General features: G+C 43.5%; 1 protein-coding gene across 1 annotated transcript in view; it reads left to right on the forward strand.

Annotated features, from left to right (window-relative positions):
- SART3 (spliceosome associated factor 3, U4/U6 recycling protein) overlaps nucleotides 1-21,959 on the forward strand; it is a 61,935-nt gene that overhangs the window by 11,726 nt on the left and 28,250 nt on the right. The window contains exons 3-11 of the mRNA XM_082243754.1: nucleotides 1-105; nucleotides 3,258-3,442; nucleotides 3,799-3,904; nucleotides 4,257-4,381; nucleotides 10,176-10,331; nucleotides 13,451-13,589; nucleotides 15,914-16,021; nucleotides 17,077-17,154; nucleotides 18,558-18,616. The exon at nucleotides 1-105 is cut by the window's left edge and continues 3 nt beyond it. Of these exons, the coding sequence (XP_082099880.1) occupies nucleotides 1-105; nucleotides 3,258-3,442; nucleotides 3,799-3,904; nucleotides 4,257-4,381; nucleotides 10,176-10,331; nucleotides 13,451-13,589; nucleotides 15,914-16,021; nucleotides 17,077-17,154; nucleotides 18,558-18,616 (1,061 nt within the window). The remainder of the gene's footprint in view (nucleotides 106-3,257; nucleotides 3,443-3,798; nucleotides 3,905-4,256; nucleotides 4,382-10,175; nucleotides 10,332-13,450; nucleotides 13,590-15,913; nucleotides 16,022-17,076; nucleotides 17,155-18,557; nucleotides 18,617-21,959) is intronic.

Here is a 21,959-nt window from a genome sequence, read left to right on the forward strand (position 1 = left end):
TCTGGCTAGACTGGTTAAAAGATGAGATGAAGTTTGCAGAATCAGAAAGTTCAAGCCGGGAGACGGTTTACGAATTGTTTGAAAGAGCTGTTAAAGATTATATTTGTAAGTCTTAAATGTCTTTACTTTTTATATTAGTCTGTATTTGTTAAATTGGTCGTAAACCCTACATAAGTTTTACTTGTTTATCTGCAGTCTTCTCTTTTCTACATCCTTTTAAAGTGCTGAATTTAGATAAAATCCTTTTGTATCTGTCACTAGCACAGAGGAGGGAGTGGAGAGCTGCAGTTTAGATCTCTGGTACAGTGTGTGAGAGCTCCCCCCTCACCATTTTATCTTTGGTGTCAAGATAACTTGTGAGAAGTGAGACATGCTGATAACAGAGGAGCGAAGCACCAGAGAGAAATAATGCTCCGAGCTTTGGTGAGAGACAAACCCTACAGATATGTGTGTTGTTCAGATTTCTTAACTGAGGTTTACAACCACTTTAAGTGTTGATAATGGTGTGATAATTGTGGATAAATCCTCTTGATGAAGTAGTTTTTTTTTTTTTAATGTCTGAGATGTTTTTTTAGGAGTGCCCAGATAACTCTAGCAGCAGTTGTAACAGCTGTTGTTGAAGCAGTCTGAGCACCCATGAAAGCCATCTCAATTAAGGCTTCTGTACGGTCCAGGAATCCTTCTTGTCTGTTTAAAGCCCTGGTAAAGTGAGTTTATTTGGAATTCCTGAAATGCATTGGCTTAGAGGATTATAATGAAAACACACTGACTTAATTTAATATCTAGGGAAACTGTAAAGTGGCTCTAAAGCTAAAACATTTTTTACCCTAATGCATTCCCTGCGTTAGGGTAAAAAAAACATTTTAGGACTTGCCGTGCCCCTCCTCCCCCTCTAAACACCTGACTCCTGGATCGACCCAATACTTTGCCCGGCTGCAGTCTTTTCTCCCTCTTCACACAGAAACTGACAGGCAGTGCTCATGCTGCTGTCAGTCAAATCCATTGAGGAAGGAGTTGAGGGGTGGGGTCCAAGCTGCGCTGTTACTGTCAATGGACACATAGAGCCCAGTTTGGAAGCGAGCCCGCAGGTGCTCCCCCATAGGAAGCATATTTGTATGGGGTTAAAACGAGAAGAGGAGCCTAGAGCACTGGCGGGGTGACCTAAGAAGAGGTGGTTTGGGGCACATAGCAGGTAAGTATAACCTGTTTGTAAAGTTTTTTTTTTTCTTTTTAATCACTTTAACCACTTTACCACCGGAGGATTTTGCTGTCTTGCGTCTGGGCCACTTTTTGCAATTCGGCACTGTGCGACTTTAACTGACAATTGCGCAGTCGTGCGAAGCCGTACCCAAACTAAATTTACGTCCTTTTTTTCCCACAAACAGAGCTTTCTTTTGGTGGTATTTGATCACCTGTGCGATTTTTTACTTTTTGCGCTATAAACAAAAAACAGCGTAAATTTTGAAAAAAATATTTTTCACATGTTTTTTATATGAAATACCCCCCCCAAAAAAAATGTAAAAATCAAAATTTTTGGCCAATTTGTTTTCTGCTACCTATGTTTGGTAAAAAAAAGATCACGATAAGCGTATTTTGATTGGTTTGCGCAAAAGTTATTGCGTTTACTAACCACGGGAAAGATTTCTGTCATTTTTGGCGTTTTATTTTTTTTTAACGAGTAATGGCGGCGATCTGCAATTTTTTTTTTTTTTTTTTTTTGTGGGACTGCGACATTGCGGCGGACAGATCGGACCCTTGACTGACATTTTTTACACTTTTGGGGGTACCAGTGACATTACTGCAGTAATCAGTGCTATATATATGCACTGTTACTGTAAAAATGACACTGGCAGGGAAGGGGTTAATTTTATTGGAGAGGGAGAGGTTAATGTATGCCTGGTGCTTACTACGTGTGTGGGGGGAGGTGACTGTGTGACACAAGGACAGATCGCAGGTTCAGCTATGCTGAACCCTGCAATCTGACCCTGCCTGTCACTTAGGAGATCCGCCCGCTTGTGTTTACACAAGCAGGCGGATCTCCATACCTGATTCCCCGACGATCGGGGAAGAGCAGCGGCGATCGCCACTGCTCCTCCCCTGGCCCGACTACGCTGTGACTGAATACAGCGGGAGCGAGCCTCCGGCGGCACGCGCGCGCCGCCGAGAAAGGGGAGTGTCTGGCGACTTAGGTCTAGGTCGCCAGACAATAACAAGCCACTTTGCCGCAGTAGAGCTCTAGTGAGCAGACGGCAAGTGGTTAAAGTCTAAATGCAGTTTAAAATAAAAATCAGTGCAAGGGTCATCCTAAAGGCAGTAGGATAAGTCTCTTGTGCTAATGTCTCTTCTGTTAGCTGAAATCCTCCTTCTTTGAGGCCCCCCATCCCTGTCACTGTAATCTTCTGGTGCAGTGGGGTTTACTACAGCTGAGGGGGGGCGGTGACAGACACTCATTAGGAGTGCCCAACTATGACCAAACATTCCACTAAGCTCCTCCATTCATAGAAGCTGTAACGATCTATGAGTGGAGGACAGGCAGATGATTGAAAGGTCTGCCCCCTCCAATCATAGAAGCTGTATTATGCTTCTATGAATGGGGAAGCTGGGCAGAAAAGATGGGCATAATCACACACCCCTTATAGTGCCTGTCACTGCTCCCTCATGTCTAATTTGCTGGAAGATCGTCCTGCGTGTGGGTCTTAGTTCTTTGGGCAGCACTGGTAACACCAAAAAGTGCCCATGCCCCAGAAATCGATGTACATGCCAAAGAAAAGTCTTCAATCACAAATAGAGGAGAATAGCACGTATTAAAATATAGTCTAGAGGTAGGGTCAGGGTGGGTAAAGTATATTTAAGTGTATCTAAAGCCAAATTTTTTTTTTATTTTTTTTTAGTTTTCTCTTTTCTCTGCATGATCCTTTTAAATTTGATCTGGCATGGGTAGTTGCATTTTGCTTTTTGTGCATGTGTACCTGGGTTTTGGAACCTAGGACTCTTGCCTGCCTGTATATGCAGCAGCATGTGATGCCAAAAGTTTCTGTAGATATTTACTTGTCATAAATATCAAGGACATGAAAGACGAGCAGAGGTAAGTATTGGGGTTTTATTTTACCAGGTCACAATCAGTACATACAGTATGTTGTTGTAATCCATTGAAAACAGTACAAAATCTTGTAATCTAATTGGTTGCTGTTTATTAACACACTGCAAGTAATTGCTGTGTTGATTGTTTATTGTCTGAGCTGTTTGTGTTATTTTAGGTCCAGAAATTTGGCTTGAATATGCTCAGTACTCCATTGGTGGAATGGGTGAGAAAGGAGGCATTGCCAAAGTCCGCTCTATATTTGAGAGGGCTTTAACAGCTGTTGGTCTTCATATGACCAAAGGATCGGCTATATGGGATGCATACAGAGAATTTGAGAACGCAATTCTGGGCTCCATCCAGGTAAAGAATTTCTAAAATTATCTGTGCTCTACATCAGTGGTCCTCAACTCTGGTCCTCAGGTCCCACTAACAGACCAGGTTTGCATGATAACTAAATTACATCACAGATGATCTCATTTACTGCTCAGTGATTGCAGTATTTTAGTCTGCATCTCCCCAAGGTAATACTTAAAATCTGGCCTGTTAGTGGGCCCCGAGGACTGGAGTTGAGGACCACTGCTCTACATGAGCTGGGTTTCTATTCATATGTCATGTGAAAGTATATTCTGTTTAAGAGTATTTTGATATTTGGTTTCCTTTCTGTAAAAATGTAAATGCATAACTGATTTTTTTTTTTTTTTTCATACATATTCTAGCCAGTAGCAGGTACCGTCCCTTCATCAGAACAGCAGCAGCTGCTAAATGACCAACTTGATAAAATCCGCACATTATTTAAACGGCAGTTGGGTGTGTCTCTTCTAGGTAAGAGCAAATTTTAACGTCTGTCATCACAGTAGAAAAAAACCTGCTTCGTTGCTATTATTTCCACATAGCTTGAAGCTTTTTTTATTCTGTTAACTGTTGGAGCAAGACCACTGGCATAGTTATGTGTCTCAGATGCCCATCATTTCAGTATAAAGTTTGTTTTAGCGACTAATTTGCATTATTTGTGTAGAACTTAGCTGCTTTTGCTACCTTTGCTTCCATTGAATAGTTTTCTTTCCAAAAAAAAAGCAAGTTATGCAGAGTTTTAGCAATGCTAATTTTTACATGTGCGTAAGTTTAAATTATCTAATTATTCTGAATTATGACATATCCACTGCATATTTGACAGAGATGGAAACAACATATGCCGAGTATGTGGATTGGTCAGAGGAACCCATTGCAGAGTCTCTTGTAAAGAATTACAAGAAGGCCTTGCAACAAGTGGAGAAGTATAAGCCGTATGAAGAGGCATTGGTGAGAATCCACTCTTATTTATTTAATGTAGGGGGGTGGTGCTTATTATTTTTTGTAACATGATAGTTTTGATGAAACAATACTTTTATCTTGATTTATTTCCGGTACGATGTAAAAATTTTAATTCTATTTTAAGGTCAAAAGTCACAAGACTTTGGCCTGGGCGATGACTTCATTGGTTGGGTTAAGGCGTTATATTCAGCACCTAGGGCGCGAGTCAGGGTGAATGGGGAACTATCTTCCCCGTTCCCCCTCTACAGGGGTACTAGGCAGGGGTGCCCTCTGTCCCCCCTGCTGTTTGCACTGGCGATAGAGCCGTTGGTGGCCCTCATTAGGTGTTCCCCGGCTGTGGTGGGTTTCCGGAGGGGTGACCTGGAGGAGAAGGTGTCCCTATATGCGGACGATACCCTTCTGTATTTGGGTGACACTGAGGGTTCCCTTAATTCGCTTATGGTTCTTATAGCACAATTTGGCTCATTTTCAGGTTTTTCTATTAATTGGGATAAGTCCATACTAATGCCTCTTGACCCCATACCCAATCCCTCTCTACCGGCCCTGGGTCGTCTGCGTGTGGCAGACACTTTTAGGTATTTGAGGGTGATGGTCTCCCCGGATCCGGCTCAGTACCTGCGTTTGAACCTGCTGCCTCTTTTAGACAAGCAACGTACTAAGGGTAAGAGCTGGAGTAAGCTACCACTTTCGGTGGTTGGCAGAGTGAACTTAATTAAAATGATTTGGGCCCCCCAGCTATTGTATATCTTTCATAATTCTCCAATGTGGATCCCAGTGTCCTGGTTTAAGCGGGTGGAGTCCCAGTTTCGTGACCTTGTCTGGCGGAGGCAGCAGCCCCGTATTAAATTGTCTACCCTTCAGTACCCCAAGGATAAGGGTGGATTGGCAGTACCCCATCCGCGGATGTACTTTCTTGCAGCTCAGTTGCAGCACTTGGCGGGGTGGGGGGATCAGTCCTCGACGGACCCACAGTCCCTGCTTCTGACTAACTACAGGCTACCTCTCTCAGCGGCGTCCCTTTTGGAGATGGATCTTCCCTCATTGCCGTTCCGTGCTCCCACGGCGACCCTGTTGCGTCGCCTGTGGCGGGAACTGCGTGTGTTGTCACACTCGGACGGATTTTTTGATTTTACGCCACTGTGGGACAACCCGGCCTTTCCAGAGGTCGCTAGGTTGCAAGACTCTCTGGGGTGGCGGGACAGGGGTATAAGGTACTTTGCCCAACTGTTTGAGGGCTCTGTGCTTAAGCCTTTTGACCGCCTTCAGTCTGAATTTAATCTCCCTCGCCAACACTTCTATCGCTACCTCCAACTGCGCCATGCCCTTCAGACCCAGCAGCGACTGTCCCCCATACGACAGGCGGACCAGACGATTGTGAACTCAGTGATTAGGGCTCAAGATAAACGGGGACTGATCTCCCTTAGGTACCAATGGCTTCTCTCGTGTATACAGGACCCGGCCTCCTTGCGGTGTAGAGCGGCATGGGAAATGGATCTGGGGGATATTGGCGGAGATCAGTGGGATCAGGCCTTAGAGGCCCTTCCCTCGGTGTCTCTGTCGGCTTCCCACAAGCTTTCCCAGCTCTTTATACTCCATAGGACGTATCGTACCCCAGTCCTCCTGCATAAGTGGGGTAGGCGGGATACACCTCTTTGCCCTAAATGTGATTCCCACAGGGGAGATTTCATACATCTGCTGTGGCGCTGCCCGAAGTTGGTTAGGTATTGGACTCAGGTCACACAATGTATTTCACAAGTTGCCCATGCACCTATACCGGTTGACCCTCTGGTGTGTCTGTTGGGCATACTAGACCCGGAACCGTTTACCCCTGGTGCATATATAATGGTGCATAGGCTATTATACTTGGCCAGGAAACTGATTGCTAACTATTGGATGAGTCCAACGATTCCTACATTGGCACAGTGGGTGGCACGAGTCAATTATATTCTGCTAAGAGAACAGCTAGCGTATCGCCATCGTAATGCAGCCACAAAGTTTTATAAAATCTGGCAGGATTGGTTGGATTGCCCGGGACTAGCACCTGCACAGCTGCTTATGTATCGTATTCTGCAGGCTTAGTTTGTTGGTAGACATCCTGGCTGTAATGGGGTCTTTCTCACCTGAACTCCTATTTTCCCTTTCTTCCTCTTTCTTCCCTTCCTGTATTCCCCTTTCTTTTTCTCCTTCTCTCTGTTCGACCCATTCCCCCCCCCTTTTTTTTTTCCCTCCCTCTCTTGTTGTCCTTCTGGGAACTGGGCTCCTCCGTTCCTTTACTGTGGAGGAGACCTGTTCCCGGTATCTCTCTATCCCTTGGATTCGGATATGGGTATGATGGCCGCGTGGGCGTGGTGCTCTCGGGGGGTGTCACTTTCACACGGTTGCTGTGGGGAGGTTTCTTCCTGCGCTTATGCCGAACCCTGTTTATCCTGATACATTGCTGCTTTGGTTTATGTTTATATCGGCCTAAGTAGGTTCGGCTTCTATTATCTTAACACTACTGTAATTATTCCTGTTTTTGTATTGCTCTATGCTGTTTCTTCTCACCAAGAGATGTGACCCCTGCGAGGGTGCGGTATTTTTCAACATGTATGTATGTACCCGATTGTCATTGCTGTGAATGTTTTCACCCGTTCCCTTCCCTTCTCTGTTTTTTGGTTTTTTTTGTTTTTAATAAACACCTTTTGGATTTAAAAAAAGTCACAAGACTTGTTTTCTCTCGTTCAACCCAAGCGAGAGAAAATAGGTCTATTCCCCAATCCACGCTAAACAGCATGGATGGGGGAATCTCCACTGCCAGCTGTTTTCACGGCTTCCCAATCACCTAAACAGTGACTACATCTGATTGGACTTTTGTTGAGCTGGGTGCTTCTTGAAGTGTCACCCACAGTTTAAGTTTTGGCTAAATATGGTCTGTTTTAATTTTAGTGTTGAATGAAATGGGGAAGTACTCAAACCCCTGTCAGGTTGTTGTTTTCTGTGCACCTGCTAGGTAGACTTGCTCTCTCTTTCTCCTGGTGATCATTGTCACTGACACTAATGGGGAATGTCACTAAAACTGGTGCACTCAGAATCTGGTGCAACTGTGCTTAATAGCCAATCGACTTCTAACTTCAGCTTGTTCAATTAAGCTTTGACAATAAGCCCTCGTTCACACTGAGGACAGGTTTGAAATTGTGCTAAACACACAAGATTTTAAACCCGCATTTCAGTCCGACTTTGGGGGCGATTTTGAAAGGCATCTATGAACCCCATGCACAGAAATCGCTCCCAAAGTCGCCAAAAGTAGTGCAGGAACTAGTTTTTGGAATCGGTGCAGCGTCCCAAAGTAGCACCAATTTGGACGGTGCCGTTGCTGGCAATAGGTTCCGCTTTGGCATGCGATTTGACATGTCAAATCTGCCCGATGTGAACGGGGACTAAAACCTAGAAGATGATTGGTTTCTATGCAGAGCTGCACCAGATTTTGAACACTACAGTATTCGTTAATCTCCCCCTAAGTGTTAAGGCCCGTAACACATAAGAAAACACATAAGAAAAAATAAGAAAAACGGAAGTATAATTTCGTACTACGCGCAATCGGCTGATTATCTGATCGTTCATATAGTGATTTAGATAGCTGAATCGGATTATTTGGACAACAAAAACTGAAGGTGCAGGCTATAAATTTTTACTGTACGTGAACACAACATCCAATTTTTGTTTAATTAGTATAGTTTTCGTCTAGGGAAAAAAAAATCGTAAGAGCAAGACTTCGCATGCTCGGAAACGAAAGAACACATTACATCACTTCTTAAGTTGTATTTTGTCGTATGAGAATTTTCGTAGGTTGAGTAACCTCTTTACTTTTTGATATGAGACTAAAATTCAACTAAAAACATACGATTCGTCATCCGATAATCTGATTGGGTGTATGGGGCTTTCTTTAGTCAAGTTGTCCCCTAAAAAATTGAGAGAAATCTTCTAAAGGACAACCTTTCTTTAATTGATATCTATTTCAGCTGGGGCTTCCTTAAATTTGGAGAGAATTTCTTCACTTCCTGTGGTGTCTACAGGACAGAAGTGAAGAAAGTATATTCAAGTAGTATCTAAAGTAGAGAAAATTGCGTTTTTGGCATTTTGCTGATAGAAAAAAATGGCGCCGAAACCCACTGGGTTTTTCAGCGTTTTTACTACGCTTCTGGTGTGTTTTTCATGTGGCTCAAAAACCACATTAACACAGCTGCATTATTGATCCGTTCTTGCTTGATTTGCAATGCATTTTAACAGGAAGGTGCCTTTTTTTAATGTGGTTTTTTTTTTTTTTTTTTTTTAACTGACCAAAAATGCAGCAAGCAAGATTTTTAACACCACAACAGCTCAATGGATCAATGTGAAAACATACAAAGAAATAAAAGGGATGCATTTTTCTTGAGCTTCTCTTGAGCTAAAGGTGCCGATAATGGCCGACAATAAATTTCATATTCCTTTAAATTCATTATTATAAAGGGATTGTAAAGGCAGAAGGGTTTTTGTTTTTTTTATCTTAATGCATTCTATGCATTAGGATGAAAAAACCTTGTGTGTGCAACAGCCCCCCCTAATACTTGAGCCCATCTATATCCAGCGATGTTGCAGGAGTTTCTCAGCTGCCTGGGACTCCTCTATTGGCTAAGGCAGCAGCGGGCGGGAATGTTTCCAGCTGCTGTCAATCAGGAGAGTGAGGGGGGCGGGGCTGGGTCGCGTCTCCATGTGTGAATGGACACAGGGACCTTTGACTCGGCTCGGATGCCACCACAGTAAGCTGCTTGCTGTGGGGGAACTCCACAAGAGGGAGGGGCCAGGAGCACAGAGGAGGGACCAGAGAAGAGGAGGATTCGGGCCACTCTGTGCAAAACCAACTGCACAGAGCAGGTAAGGATAACATTTGTTAAAGAGAGCCTTTACAATCACTTTAATTAAAAAGTCAAATATAATTAATACAATTATCTAATATATATATATATATATATATAATAATTTTTTTTTTTTTTTTTTTAACTGAATTTCCAGTTTCGGCCAAGTGCATCCTGAATTTTCGGTTTCGAGACCAACATTTTCATCTTGGCGCACTTCTAATTTAAAGTAGAACTATATGGAAAACTTTTTTTTTTTTTTCCGCCATCTGTAACCCATTGTGGGGATTTCTTTTCACTTCCTGTCCAATAGCCAAACAGGAAGTATAACGAAATCCCTGCAAAAATTAAGGGGATTCATAGGAACCCCTAGGTCCCCAGAACTAATATCCCCATTGGAAGATTCTCCTCTTTTTTTACATTTCTGAGGACAATCCAAAATTTGGGATTTTCTTTTACTTTAAATGATAATGGTAAACAGGACAAAAATAGAGGGTGAATCTCCCTAATGGGGGCACAGACAGCAAAAAAAAACTGACAGGTGTTCTAATCCCCCTCTCCTCTATCCAAAACTATGGTTACATTTTCTATCCAGTTCAAACCAAATAAAAATATTGATGATATACTTTAAATATCTATATAAAATGAAGATGTTTCCTTGTTGGTGGATACCCCTTAAGTAATGGGCGAATGTTGGTTTGCCAGTCTGGAGACATGGTGTAAAAAGCTGTTGTATTTATTAGTGTTCTAATTTTCTACTCTTCCCACTGTATTGTGCAGCAACTATCTAGACTCAATATATATTTAAAAAAAAAAAAAATTGAAGACCCTTATCAAGTACTTCAGTGACACTCTGCAAGTGTTTGTATCAGGCCATAATGGATATAACCTTCCATCTTGTGTCCCACTAGCTAGCTGCCGAAACTCCGAAGTTAGCAGAATACCAGGCGTACATTGACTTTGAAATGAAGGAAGGAGATCCAGCTCGCATCCAGCTCATATTTGAACGTGCCTTGGCTGAAAATTGTTTGGTTCCGGATCTTTGGGCAAGATACACTCAGTACCTTGTGAGTATCTAGTTGCATAGGTTATAATGGGCAGCTAATGCAGACCATTGCATTATGGAGAGGGAGGCTGTCATTTTGCACAGCTGCAAAACCAATTGGACTATCTCTTGTGTGCAACTGTTACCACAGTACTCGTTCAAGAATATTTATAGGCTTTGTGCTATTTATGTTCAAAGCTAAAGTTTTATAATCATTATATATAATATTTATTTTTATTTTTTTGAGGAGGGTAGGTGGGTACGACATCATACAGATTAGTTATGTGTAATAGTATTTATCCCACTACTCCTGATACAGATATTCCTGCATGTGCCTCTTCACAGATACCATATACTGTCCTCAATGGCTGTCACGTTCTGTGCATGAGCAGTGGAGCAATTGAATAGGAGGTCCCCCCTTCCCAGAACTTGATGCATTGTGGGATTGTAATAAAGTGTGTTTTTTGAATAGTGTGCAGGATAGAAGGGGCCAGCAGTGCAAATGCAACTTTTCTTTGTAGCCAAGGCTGCAGTTAACTTTTACAGCGCTGGAAGACAGTCTCTGAGGATGGTATCTGGTGGCTGTGAGGAGGCATGCATGGAAAGGTTTGTAGCAAAAACCTGCATGTAATAGGAAACACATAACTAATGTGTAGGGAACACATAACTAATGTGTAGGGAACTGGATCTCCCAAAAAATGTTTCCTACTTTTCAGCTTTAATCTTTGGCATGTCTAAAGTTCTGTTGAGGATGTAGTATTTTATGTTCCCATCCCAGTTCCATCCCACTTAGTCTGAAAGATTTTAACAAGTGCACTGGCATGGCCTATCATCTACAGAACAGAAGTGGATATGGTCTTGCATTCTGTAGTTGCCTTGGAGAGGATTTTTCCTCAGAAGCCCTAACATTTCAGGTAAAAGGGCATAATTGAATGAATATTTAAAGCTCAACTATGGGAAAATGAAAAGCTCTCCATTACAGTGGGGCTGCGCCAGGAATGCAAGGTTTAAAGCCTATGTCCAGGTTTTTTTTTTAACTTTAAACAGTTTGCTTTGACAAGGCTGGTCCACACAATCCAGTTCCTTCAATACTACATGTGCCCACTAACGGCGCTGTATAAACTGTATCTAGCATCAGTTCCATGCAGTGTACAGAGCTGTGTTCCGGCGGGGGTTTGGAGACTTTCCTTCCTGTTCACCGGACATACCGTAATTGAGTCAGGCTGGGAGCTGCTAGGAAGTTTTGTATTTTATTAATTGATACAACATCTGATCTGTAGAGGCAGGCTGATTATATCACAATCTCCACCTCAGTCAATCAGAGGAAGCCCTGTATTCAATAATTAAATAAAAATTTTAAGTGGTTATAAAGGCTGAAGGATTTTTACCTTCATGCATTCTATGCATGAGGGTAAAAAAACCTGTGTGATGCTCCCCCAACAGCCCCCCTAATCACCTAAGCCCCCTCTTGATCCAGTGATAAGCACAGAAGCCTTGACTGTCCCAAGTCTCTCTCTCTCTCTCTCTCTCTCTCTCTCTCTCAAATTGTATATGTGAGCTCAGCGCTGTTTTCATCCTAAACAAACTAAAAAAGTATTTTTAGGTTTAAAACAATAATTGTAATGTGCTCACTAACCATGCCTTTATAAACCAAGTGCAACAATAACATTAACAGCTTTGGCTCCCACGGCTGTCAATCACAGCCAGTGAGTCAATATGGAGAGAGCAGGGGGCCGTGCCGTGGCTGTGTGTGTCTTTATGGACCCACAGAGCGGGGTTCGGGAGGGAGCACACACCAGTGCCCCATAGCAAGCAGCTTGCAATGCGGACGTTGGTCAAGGTGGTGGAGCCAAGAGCATCAACAAAACTTTTAATATCACTGGTTGAGCAGTACTGAGCCTGATTTGGTTTTGTTCTAGTAGCAGAAAGTGGACATCGCTGACAGCAGTTGCATTTCGCATTTCTTAGTGAAGGACATAGTTTGTTTGGACCAGCTTGGTCCAATCAAACTATTTAAAGTTAAATGGGAGCTGAAGTTAAGCTTTAAATGATCATTTATGTCTAGGGAAGCTGGGTACAGCAATTTGATCTAACCAATCCTCAGTTTCATCAGGCTCCTCCATGCTTCCAGATCGGTCTCTGCAGCCTCTTCTCCCCTATGCTCTAGTGGTGTAGGTCAGTGTTTCTCAACTCCGGTCTTCAGGGTACACTAAAGCCTCGTACACACGTACCGATGGTCGGCCGAACGATCGGCCGTCTTTTGTCCAGGGCTGTCGTGTCTGTTGAAAACTGCAAAAGACTGCACACAAATTTTGTCGGCCAACAACAGCCGACTGCAGAAGTGATGTCATGTGATGGTTAACTTTCCTTGTCTTTTTTCTTTTCTGAGCATGCCCAGTCTTGCTAATCTGCTGTCTGTCGGCCGACATCTGTACTGACTGGCGAACAATCGGCCGTTCTGGTGTTGGCCAACAAAAATTTTAATGCCTGCACGACAGATTCTTTTCGGCCGAAAGTGCACTTTTGGCTGTCGGAAGCATCATACTAATAAGCCTACAATTGGCCGATCGGTCGTCGGCCGAATATTTCCGGCCAACAATCGGTACATGTGTACGGGGCTTAACAGGCCAGATTTTAAGTATTACCTTGGGGAGATGCAGACTAGAATACTGCAATCACTGAGCAGCAAATTATATCACCTGGGATGTATTTCAGTTATCTTGCAAACCTAGACTGTTAGTGGGTCCTGAAGACCAGAGTTGAGAAACACTGATCTAGGTCTCCTGACTGTCAGAGCATAAGGGAGCGAAGTCTGCCAGGTGAGTGGTGATAGTCACCGCTCTCTATTGCGGGAAGACCGAGAACGGAGTGATCAGCGGTCATGTGATAGCTTAGTGCTTGGCCTTGGAGCTGGTGGGGGACATCTGTAGCATCGGAGCATTGCTGCAGCAGAGGGGTGAGTGTATATGTTTTCAATTCCTACATTTATCCTTTTTAAATTAATTTAAGTAAACTTGTTTGCATTTTGAGACACTTGTTTATTAACCTTCTACAGTGTTGTCTGTGGAATAGATCAGTATAGTAGGTGTACATTTAGTTCTAGGGAAGAAAATACTTTAATGTTGCTGCATCTACCTGTAGGACAGAAAGCTTAAAGCGAAGGAACTGGTTCTTTCTGCTCACGACCGGGCTACCAGAAATTGTCCATGGACAGTGGGCCTTTGGAAGAGGTGTATTCTCGCCATGGAACGACATTGTGTAGATCACAGCACGGTAGTTGGTGAGTACTGGTCTACTACATCTAAGTAAACCTCTTTGTAGGCAGTGCAGCGCATAAAATGTCAGTGAGCTGACCAAAGTAAGTTGCAAAGAACTCACATGTTCACCCTCCCAGACACTTCAGCCCTACAGTGGGAGTTTTTCAGCAGCACTGTCAGTACTGCAATACGAGAAAGCATGAGCAGGACTAGGTGTGGCCAGGTGCTGATTGACAAGATACGGCTTGTGAATTAGTAATCACAACATTTTTTTTTCATCATACTGTAGTGCAAGCAGGCAAAGACTACATGAGCATAGCTCCTATATTCAGGATCAGTGCGACATTGTTGCCACACCATTCTCTGGATGAGGTGGAGATTGCGACCTAACTGCCTCTCATCTCCACCATGTCCAATCAAAGAAGACCTTGTATTAATTAAAAAAAAAAAAATGCAAGTTCTGTGATTGGCAACATTGCCGAATGATCGACCTCCTGTGATCCATGTGCGGTGGGCCAAGTCTCTTGGCACAGGACCTGGAAGATTGTGGCAATTTATGTAGTAGCACCAACTACTACAGTGATTGTCAGCTTCCACAGTGGTCCCTGAGGTATGAGCTATGCATTCTTACTTGCATTTCTCCAATAAAGCTATGCAATTGGCATCATAACTGAAGTTCAGCTTTAAGGTGTGCTGGGGGATCAGTCAAGGGATTTAAAGCCCATCTCCAGGAAAAGAAAAATTCCCCCTTGCAGCATTGAATAAATGCTCGATTAGGTCTAGTAGCCACAAAATGCACTTTTACTTGCCCGATCCACTCCTTCCCCAGCAGACCACTTCTTCCTTCTCCCCCTACACTCTGGTAGTGGACTGCCCCTCGACATGCTCATGTCCAGTGCAGGACTATTGGCTCTGCGTTGGACTTGATGATAGAGGCTCTGCAGCATCTGGAGCATGAGCGTGAGGGATCAATCAGTCTTATAGCCTGGAGGGAGCCAGTTAGGATTGGTTAATTGCTTATTGCTTTTTGTGATACCCTAGACATAAGCAAGCATTTAATCTTGCAGTGCTGGGCAAACCCACTGCAAGGGAGCATTTTTTTTTTCCTTGGAGTTCAGCTGTATGGTACTTGAGGTTTTGGACCACTTGAAATTTTTTTAAGTTCCCATCCTTGACTCGAAGCCTGTATTGAGAAAGAATATGGGAGATGCAGTTGCTCACTTTAGAAAAAAGCTTGTTGCCTCATATTCTCCAGTTTGAATACTTTAAAACTGAAAATCAACTTTACCTTCAGTTTTGCACAGTTGTACAGGTTCATCTACTGTACTGAAATTGCTTAGTTTTTAATTTCACTGCACACTGTGAGTTTCTCATTGTACACATTAGAAGCTGCTGCAAGTCAGATTGAACCCACCTCATTTCCTGACTGCAGGACTTTCAGTATCTTGCTTTCTCTTGCCTGCCCCTTTTTCATTTATTGGATCTCAGTTCTTTAAGTCATGGCTCAGCATTGCACGTGAGTGTTATCTTGGGTAGGCTTTGTTTGAATCTGGTGGTCTCTTTATGAATACCCACTCCTACAAACTGCCATCCACCTATCATCAAGTTTTGAAATTTGCTTAACTCCTTCCTGGAGTCAGTACACTGCTTGCAGCAGAGCTGAGGGTTATTGAGAGTATTGATTCAGGATGCTGTGATATTTTCAAGAAGCCCTGTATATCACCCTTCCAGCCCTTCCCTCCAGGCATGATCTGCCTGCATTTCAAAGAGAATCACAGGTTTTAGTTAAAAATGTAATTTGCATGTTGGTTAGGGGGAGGTGAGAAGGCAATCAACTTATTGGCCTAAAACAAATATACCTTTTGCAGAAAGTTAGAATTCTTGATCTTATTTAGTGATTTTTCGTCCAGCAGCATAGAAAACGTCAAGGTATAAGCTTAAGGGCTTGTTTGCACCTGCTTTGCTCTCTGAAGTGCAATGCTTTTCCGAGAACTGAGCCTGTCAGAGCTGGGTTGCGGAGGGGACGGGAGCTGGTGGCTTAGACTTTTGGCAGATTGATGAGAGACTGAGCCAGGTTGGCGGTCCAGGCCTCTGGGTGGATCCTGACCATATGGTCAGGATCTTTTCCGAACCTGGACCAGCCAAGTGACGACTTTAGCCCGCTGTTAGCTGAAAACAGGTCACAGGAATGCAGAACTAACTGCACTTTTGTAAACCTACAGGAGAAGTGTGGCCAAAATAGCTTTGGCCATACTTTTTCCTTTAAATCGAATCCTTCAGTACTTGGAATAACTGTATCTATCTAAAGTAACTTTCAGCACTCTGAATTTAATTACATTTTTTCCAGAAACGTTTGAAAAGGCTCTTAATGCTGGCTTCATCCAGGCCACAGATTATGTGGAGATTTGGCAGTCATACCTGGACTATCTTCGAAGAAGAGTAGACTTCACAAAAGGTAACTGCTGGATCTGTCCACAGCTCCTCTTTGAATGTCCTGTATTGTTTCTTTGGGACTGTTACAGTATGAAATAATTATAGTTTTTTTTTTCATCAATGGTTTTGTATGAGGTATGGGGAACTGAGGCATGCAAACACAGGAATATGGGAACTGCCATTGTTGATTTGTTTATAAAAATGCAGACCCCAAACGCTTCTTGTCATCCCAGGTTGGCTATTAACTCACTATTCTTGTGCATTTGACTTGCATGAGAAGTTCAATGTTCTCTAATATGCTAGTTTAGTTTTTAGCGGTCTGTTGAAGTTTGGGTTTACTCTGACCTTATTGAGATTAGAGGGTCAACACAAAGCCAATCGTCTGCGTTGCAACATTCTGCAATGTAAACTGGTAAATCCATACTATGGATTCCTGACCTCTAGCGAAATCACAGAAAGTAAATAAAAATAGGAGATTCCTCCATCCTCCTCCACCAATTTTATTCATAATTTTAGAAACGGACATTTACGTTTTTAGGAAGGTCTTATCGATCCTATGCCACATTGTTCTTTTATAAATACCCTGTTCGGGGTAAAAAAAAAAAAAAAAATGACAAGCATAGGTTTCCTCTAAATTCAGTAATTCTGCTCTAAGAATGGATATAAGTGTCCATGGAAGCTATGTGCTGTGGCCCCAATTGGACTTGGCACACAAGTAATGTGCACACCTTTAATAATTATTTATCATGTTCCTGTAGACAGTGTTGGCAAACTGCAGTCATCAAAGATGACTATATGAATGTGGATTAGCTGTAGAGTTACTTTGTAGATCTCTATATTGAAATAGCTGCCTATTTGTCTGACAGATCTTTCACTTCCTAAAAGCGCTGTCACTCAGCAGTTGGTGGCTTCACAATTATGGCACAGGAGTAATCTCATCTATAAATTATTCTTAAGTGATTTCAGTGAGAGCCTAACTTTAGTAAGGGTTACTAGCTTTTTCAGTTTTTGGTAGATCCGTCCGTATTATCATATATAATGTTAGAGTTACATGCTTCTCGTAACTTAATTTTCCAGATTCCAGTAAAGAGCTTGAAGAACTTAGAGCTGCATTTGCTCGTGCACTTGACTACCTGAAGCAAGACGTTGAGGAAAGTAAGTACTTTTTTCATGTCTTACTCCTTGCATTTGTTTTTATGCAGAATGTGCAAGTTACGGTTAGTGTTTTCACGTATGCACTTTATTGTGAGATACATGTGTGTTTTTTTTTTTTGCACTAGAATGTACAGTGTGTGCATTTATTATTCAGGATTTATATAGCAGCACTTTACAATAAAAAGGGGGACAGTACAGCAACAATATAGTTCAAAACGAGGGTTAGGAGAGCCCTGCTCCTGGGAGCTTACAATCCAATAGGGAGGGTTTGGTGGAACAAAAGGTAACTGAGGGGTGAACTGATGGGGGGAAATAAGATTTGGTTATTAGCTAAAGACAGGGGTGTAACTTGTAGTAGAGTAGGTCAGTTGCCAAGTAGAAAAGGGAAGGATTAAAGTGGCAAAGGTTTCTATGGGTAATTGTTTTGTGCTTGAAGAAATGAGTGGTTGACGACCAGGATACTGTGAAAGTGATGAGGCTGTGTTCAGAGGAAATAGGGTGTTGGTTGGTGAGATTGCCAGGAGTGCAAAGATGGGAGAAAACAAGGTCAAGGGTGTTACCTTTTAGAGCGAGGACTGTGTGTATATTGTATTGGGTCAAAAGATGAGGTGAAGTTGAAAAGTTGAGATGTAGCTGAGCTGATAACAATAATGGGGATATTAAAATCCCCAAAAATAATAGTGGGTATTCAAATTAGGGTAGCCAGGCAGAGAAGTCCTCAAGGAAGTGTGACACTGGTCTAGGAGCCGATAGTTTACTGCAATCCTTGGAGAAATTGGAGAAAACAGACGAATACAGTGCATCCCAAAAGAAAAGGAGGGGGTAGGAAGGAGTTGAAAGGTGTTCAGTGGGGATAGGAGTGAACCAACTCCCCCTCCTTTCCGACCACTGGGTCTGGGTGAGTGAGTCTAGTGGAGACCTCCATGGGAGAGGGCAGTGGGAGAAGCGGAGTCAGACACTTGAAGCCAGGTTTCTGTATTGCTAGAAGGTTAAGGGAATTGAGACAAAAAGGTCATGGACAGAGGTGAGCTTGTTACAGACCGAGCGGGCGTTCCAGATAGGGCACATGAGAAGGGTGGGGGTTATTGGAAGCAGGAAGATGAGAGATTAGACTGAGTGGATTGCAGCTATTGCCGGAGGAAGGAGGGTGCTGGGTGTGGGGTTGAGACTCTTTTGCAATAGTAGGTAAAGAGTGTGTTTTAGCACTTAGTTTGATTGACCTGCTACTATATTGTCACTTAGTGAAATTAGTTTGTCCTATTTATGTTCTTGTAATGTGGTAACATTTCAAGCAATGTGTAGCAGTAGTAATAAGAGCAATGCATAAGTATATATAATAAAGATCTGAGTTTATAGTGCTTACATTTTTTTATTTTTAACCATTTAAACTGTTACTCTCTTAGGATTTGGTGAAAGTGGAGATCCATCTTGCAGCGTAATGCAAAACTGGGCCAGAGTAGAGGTAAGCATGTATGTAATTTTTGTTAATCAACACTTTTTTATTTCTACAGTTGTCTTTTTCTCGACCTTTGAGAGACGCAGCGAGTCCTAACATTTTGGGTCATACTGCTGCGTACAGAAGGATTGGTCTGGAAAACAAAAACTGTAGGCGCTCCTACTATCAGCTTGCCTTAGATTTCTTGCTAGTGTCCTCCGAGAACGGATGTATTTTTCTTTAGCTCTGCTTTGTTAAAGACTGTTAAATTATTTTTTGTAATTTTATTTAAAGTTGACCTTCAGTCATTTTTATGACTTTCCTTGAATTAAATGTTCTGCCACTCCTGTGTTCTCTTTGGAAAACAAAGTTAATTTTGTGCCAGTAAATACCTTTTATTTTCTTTACATATGCTTTCTTTGCTTGTCATTTGCCTAGGCGAGTGACATAGTCTCGTGCAGTCGCACTGATTCCCGAGATAAAATCATCAGCCATGGGAGGCGGGGCAGGGAGAGTGGAGGGGGCTGGGTGAGGACAGAGATAGATGTGCTGGAATAGAATATCCAGTTAATGCTCATGCAGGTGATTTTACTGGGCTGGTGGAAGCCGAGCGATACAGTCTATTGCTGGGATAGTGTGGTCAGGGAAAAATAAACATTGCAATATTATTAAATCCTAATTAGGCTTTCCACTGTTTAGATTGCATGCTGTTGCATTTTTAAAGATTCAGCATCTTTGCCTGCAGTTCCTCTTTAAGAGTTTTCTCTACGTCACTGCTGGAGCTTTGTATTCAGTTGCAGATCTGGAATTGTCATACTCTTTCTGTCTTTTGTTACCATGTCTGGACCCCACTGGATTGGTCATTGTGGGTATATCCTAGAAGTAACATTTTTATGCACTGGGTTTAGCATGGGGCAGTTTCCAGACTCTTTTCTATTAAGTCAGTTGTGGAGCACTATACAGGTCCAGAGCTGCTGGAATTACTTCATCTTTTAACACTCACTGAGTGGGTCTGGTCTAACCACACACCAAGCAGCTTGCGTGGGGGCACCCGAGCCGATCTGCAGCTTTGTGTGTCCATTGAGACAGAGCTGCCATTCGGTCCCACCTCTCGCTCTCGCGCTCGCTCTCTCTCCTAACTGACTTTGACAGCCATGGGAGCCAATGGCGCCACGGCTGTGTCTTAGCCAATCAGGGGGGAGAGTGCCTGACAGCCAAGGGACTCGTGGACATCGCTAGATAAAGATGGGGCTGAGGTAAGTAGTATTAGGGGGTGCTGGGGAGGCTGCTACACACAGAAGGCTTTTTATCTTAATCCATAGAATGCATTGTGATAAAAAAAAACCTTCTGCCTTTAAAACTCCTTTAAGAATTTCTATGTCCCTCAGTAGACTCCAAGAAAATTATTTTACAGTGAGCGCAATAATTTGTCTTTGTTAGGCAAACAAAAGGATATGTACCCTGTTCTAAATAGCCCATGTGTGTCTTATACAGATAGGTGGCAATGAGGATGTGCAGAAAGCCACTCAAAGTAGCTTTAGATAACTTTTAATAATGCAGTGATGTACTCATTAAAAACTTATTTTTAAATGCATCTTGTGTAAGTACTTGAATTTGACTTGGTGTCCTGCTTTAATCATCTCTAGAGCAGCCCTCAGACAGAGCGAGAGACAGAACTAAAGCAAGGGTATACACGTTGAGTTTTTTTGTTCAACCAGTAGGAACGTAAGAAAAAAAAAAAAGCTCAAGGATCACAACATCAAGCAATATGGGTGTGGGAATCTCCCCTGCCAAACTACTATTTCTCTTACGTCCTCCGACAGTCGCCGCCTCTTCATATTCGTCACATATGGGGTATTAGACTTTGCTCCGAAGGAGTAGCTAGGCAACAGAATATGTTAACAATAAAGCTTTAACATATCCCACCCTCAAGGGGTGGTCCCCTCAGTCAATACCCTCCTACTTCCTGCAACCATATCTCAGTTTTAATGTCTAGCTTGTCAGGAGTGGCTGGCTCTCTCTGTGCTGGGACTTTTTGTCCCAGACTCTTTCTTCTTTTTGATATTTTGTTTGAGTTTTCTCTCTACCTTTACTTAGCTGTTATTTTTGTCAGCATTAGTTAGTTCTTCGGACGAAGAGGATCATGCGGACTGGGTCTCGGGCTGATCCCCCTGGTCGCAGGTCGTGGGTCAGTGGCTTCCCAGTCTGCCATCGAGCGTTCAGCCAGGTAACGCTCCTGGCACGGTGAACGACCCATCCCTGTTCGGTGCAGGGATGATTGGTGAGGTGGCTACCTCACCGGACGCTGTGCGGTTTCTGAACCGCCATTGTGTGCGTCTTGAATTGCGACTCTCCCTGCCTCATGTGCAGCGGCTTGTTCGCCTGTGCGGGTTCCCCACGCCATGTGAGGTAAGTGTATCTATGTGGGGACCTGTCTGTCTGGGGGGGGTCTCAGTCTGGGACTGTGTAACCTGCCTTTAATCACACTGCTTGTCTCCCTATATCTCGGCTGCATGCTGTGGGCTGCAAGGGGGGGGGGAGCTGTATGACACTGAGTATGTCAGGCTGGACAGTGTGAGGAGCTGTGTGCTGTGGGGCATGTTTTTAATGGCATGTTGGGGCATATACAGCGATCGCTGCGGCGATCTAACATGTATCCATATAATGGGATAATATTGTGTGTGATTTTATGCACTGTGGAGCGGCGATTTCGGCGCCAAACGGCGCCATTTTACCGGCGCCCGCTCCGGCCGCATGGTTTACATGCACGGCGGCCATTTTCTTGTAGCCTCCATAGGCTTACATAGAGCGCCCTGGCAGCATCACTTCCTCTCTCCTGGAAGCACCGATCGAGGCAGCAGCGGAGTCTCCTCAGGTTTTATCCTTCTATTCCTGTGTTCCATTGCCTGTATTCAGTCTGTATATTCCCTGTGGGGGTCTCATTGTGCCTGAGTGTGGTGCGGTGGGCTGCGCTTGCCGCGCTTGCTGTAAGGGGGCAGTTAACCCTTGGTTGTCTGGCATACAGGGGCAATGGATTCTCAGGAGGGCAAGTTTCCCACAGTATTGGTGGAAAGCCAGGGGACCGCTGTTTCCCCCCCAGGGGGGGATTTGGCCACGATTGTGGCTGGCCTTGCTGCACAGGTGCAAATGCTGGTGGCTGCTCAATCTACTAAACGGCCCAGAGTTGCTCTGTCCTCTGATTCTGAGGGTGAAGGTGATGGGGCTGTTCTGGCGGGGACCCCCCTATCGGGGTCCCGCTCCTCTCTTGATCTAGTGGGGTCTGAGGTAGAGGCTGATGTTGAGGGGGTTGATAATTCTCCCCCTGGCTCGCCTGAAGAGCTTGCAATCATGGATGAGTTGATTGCTTCCA

The sequence above is a fragment of the Pelophylax lessonae genome, assembly GCF_965119305.1.
Source record: "Pelophylax lessonae genome assembly, chromosome: 1".
Classification (NCBI taxonomy): domain Eukaryota; kingdom Metazoa; phylum Chordata; class Amphibia; order Anura; family Ranidae; genus Pelophylax; species Pelophylax lessonae.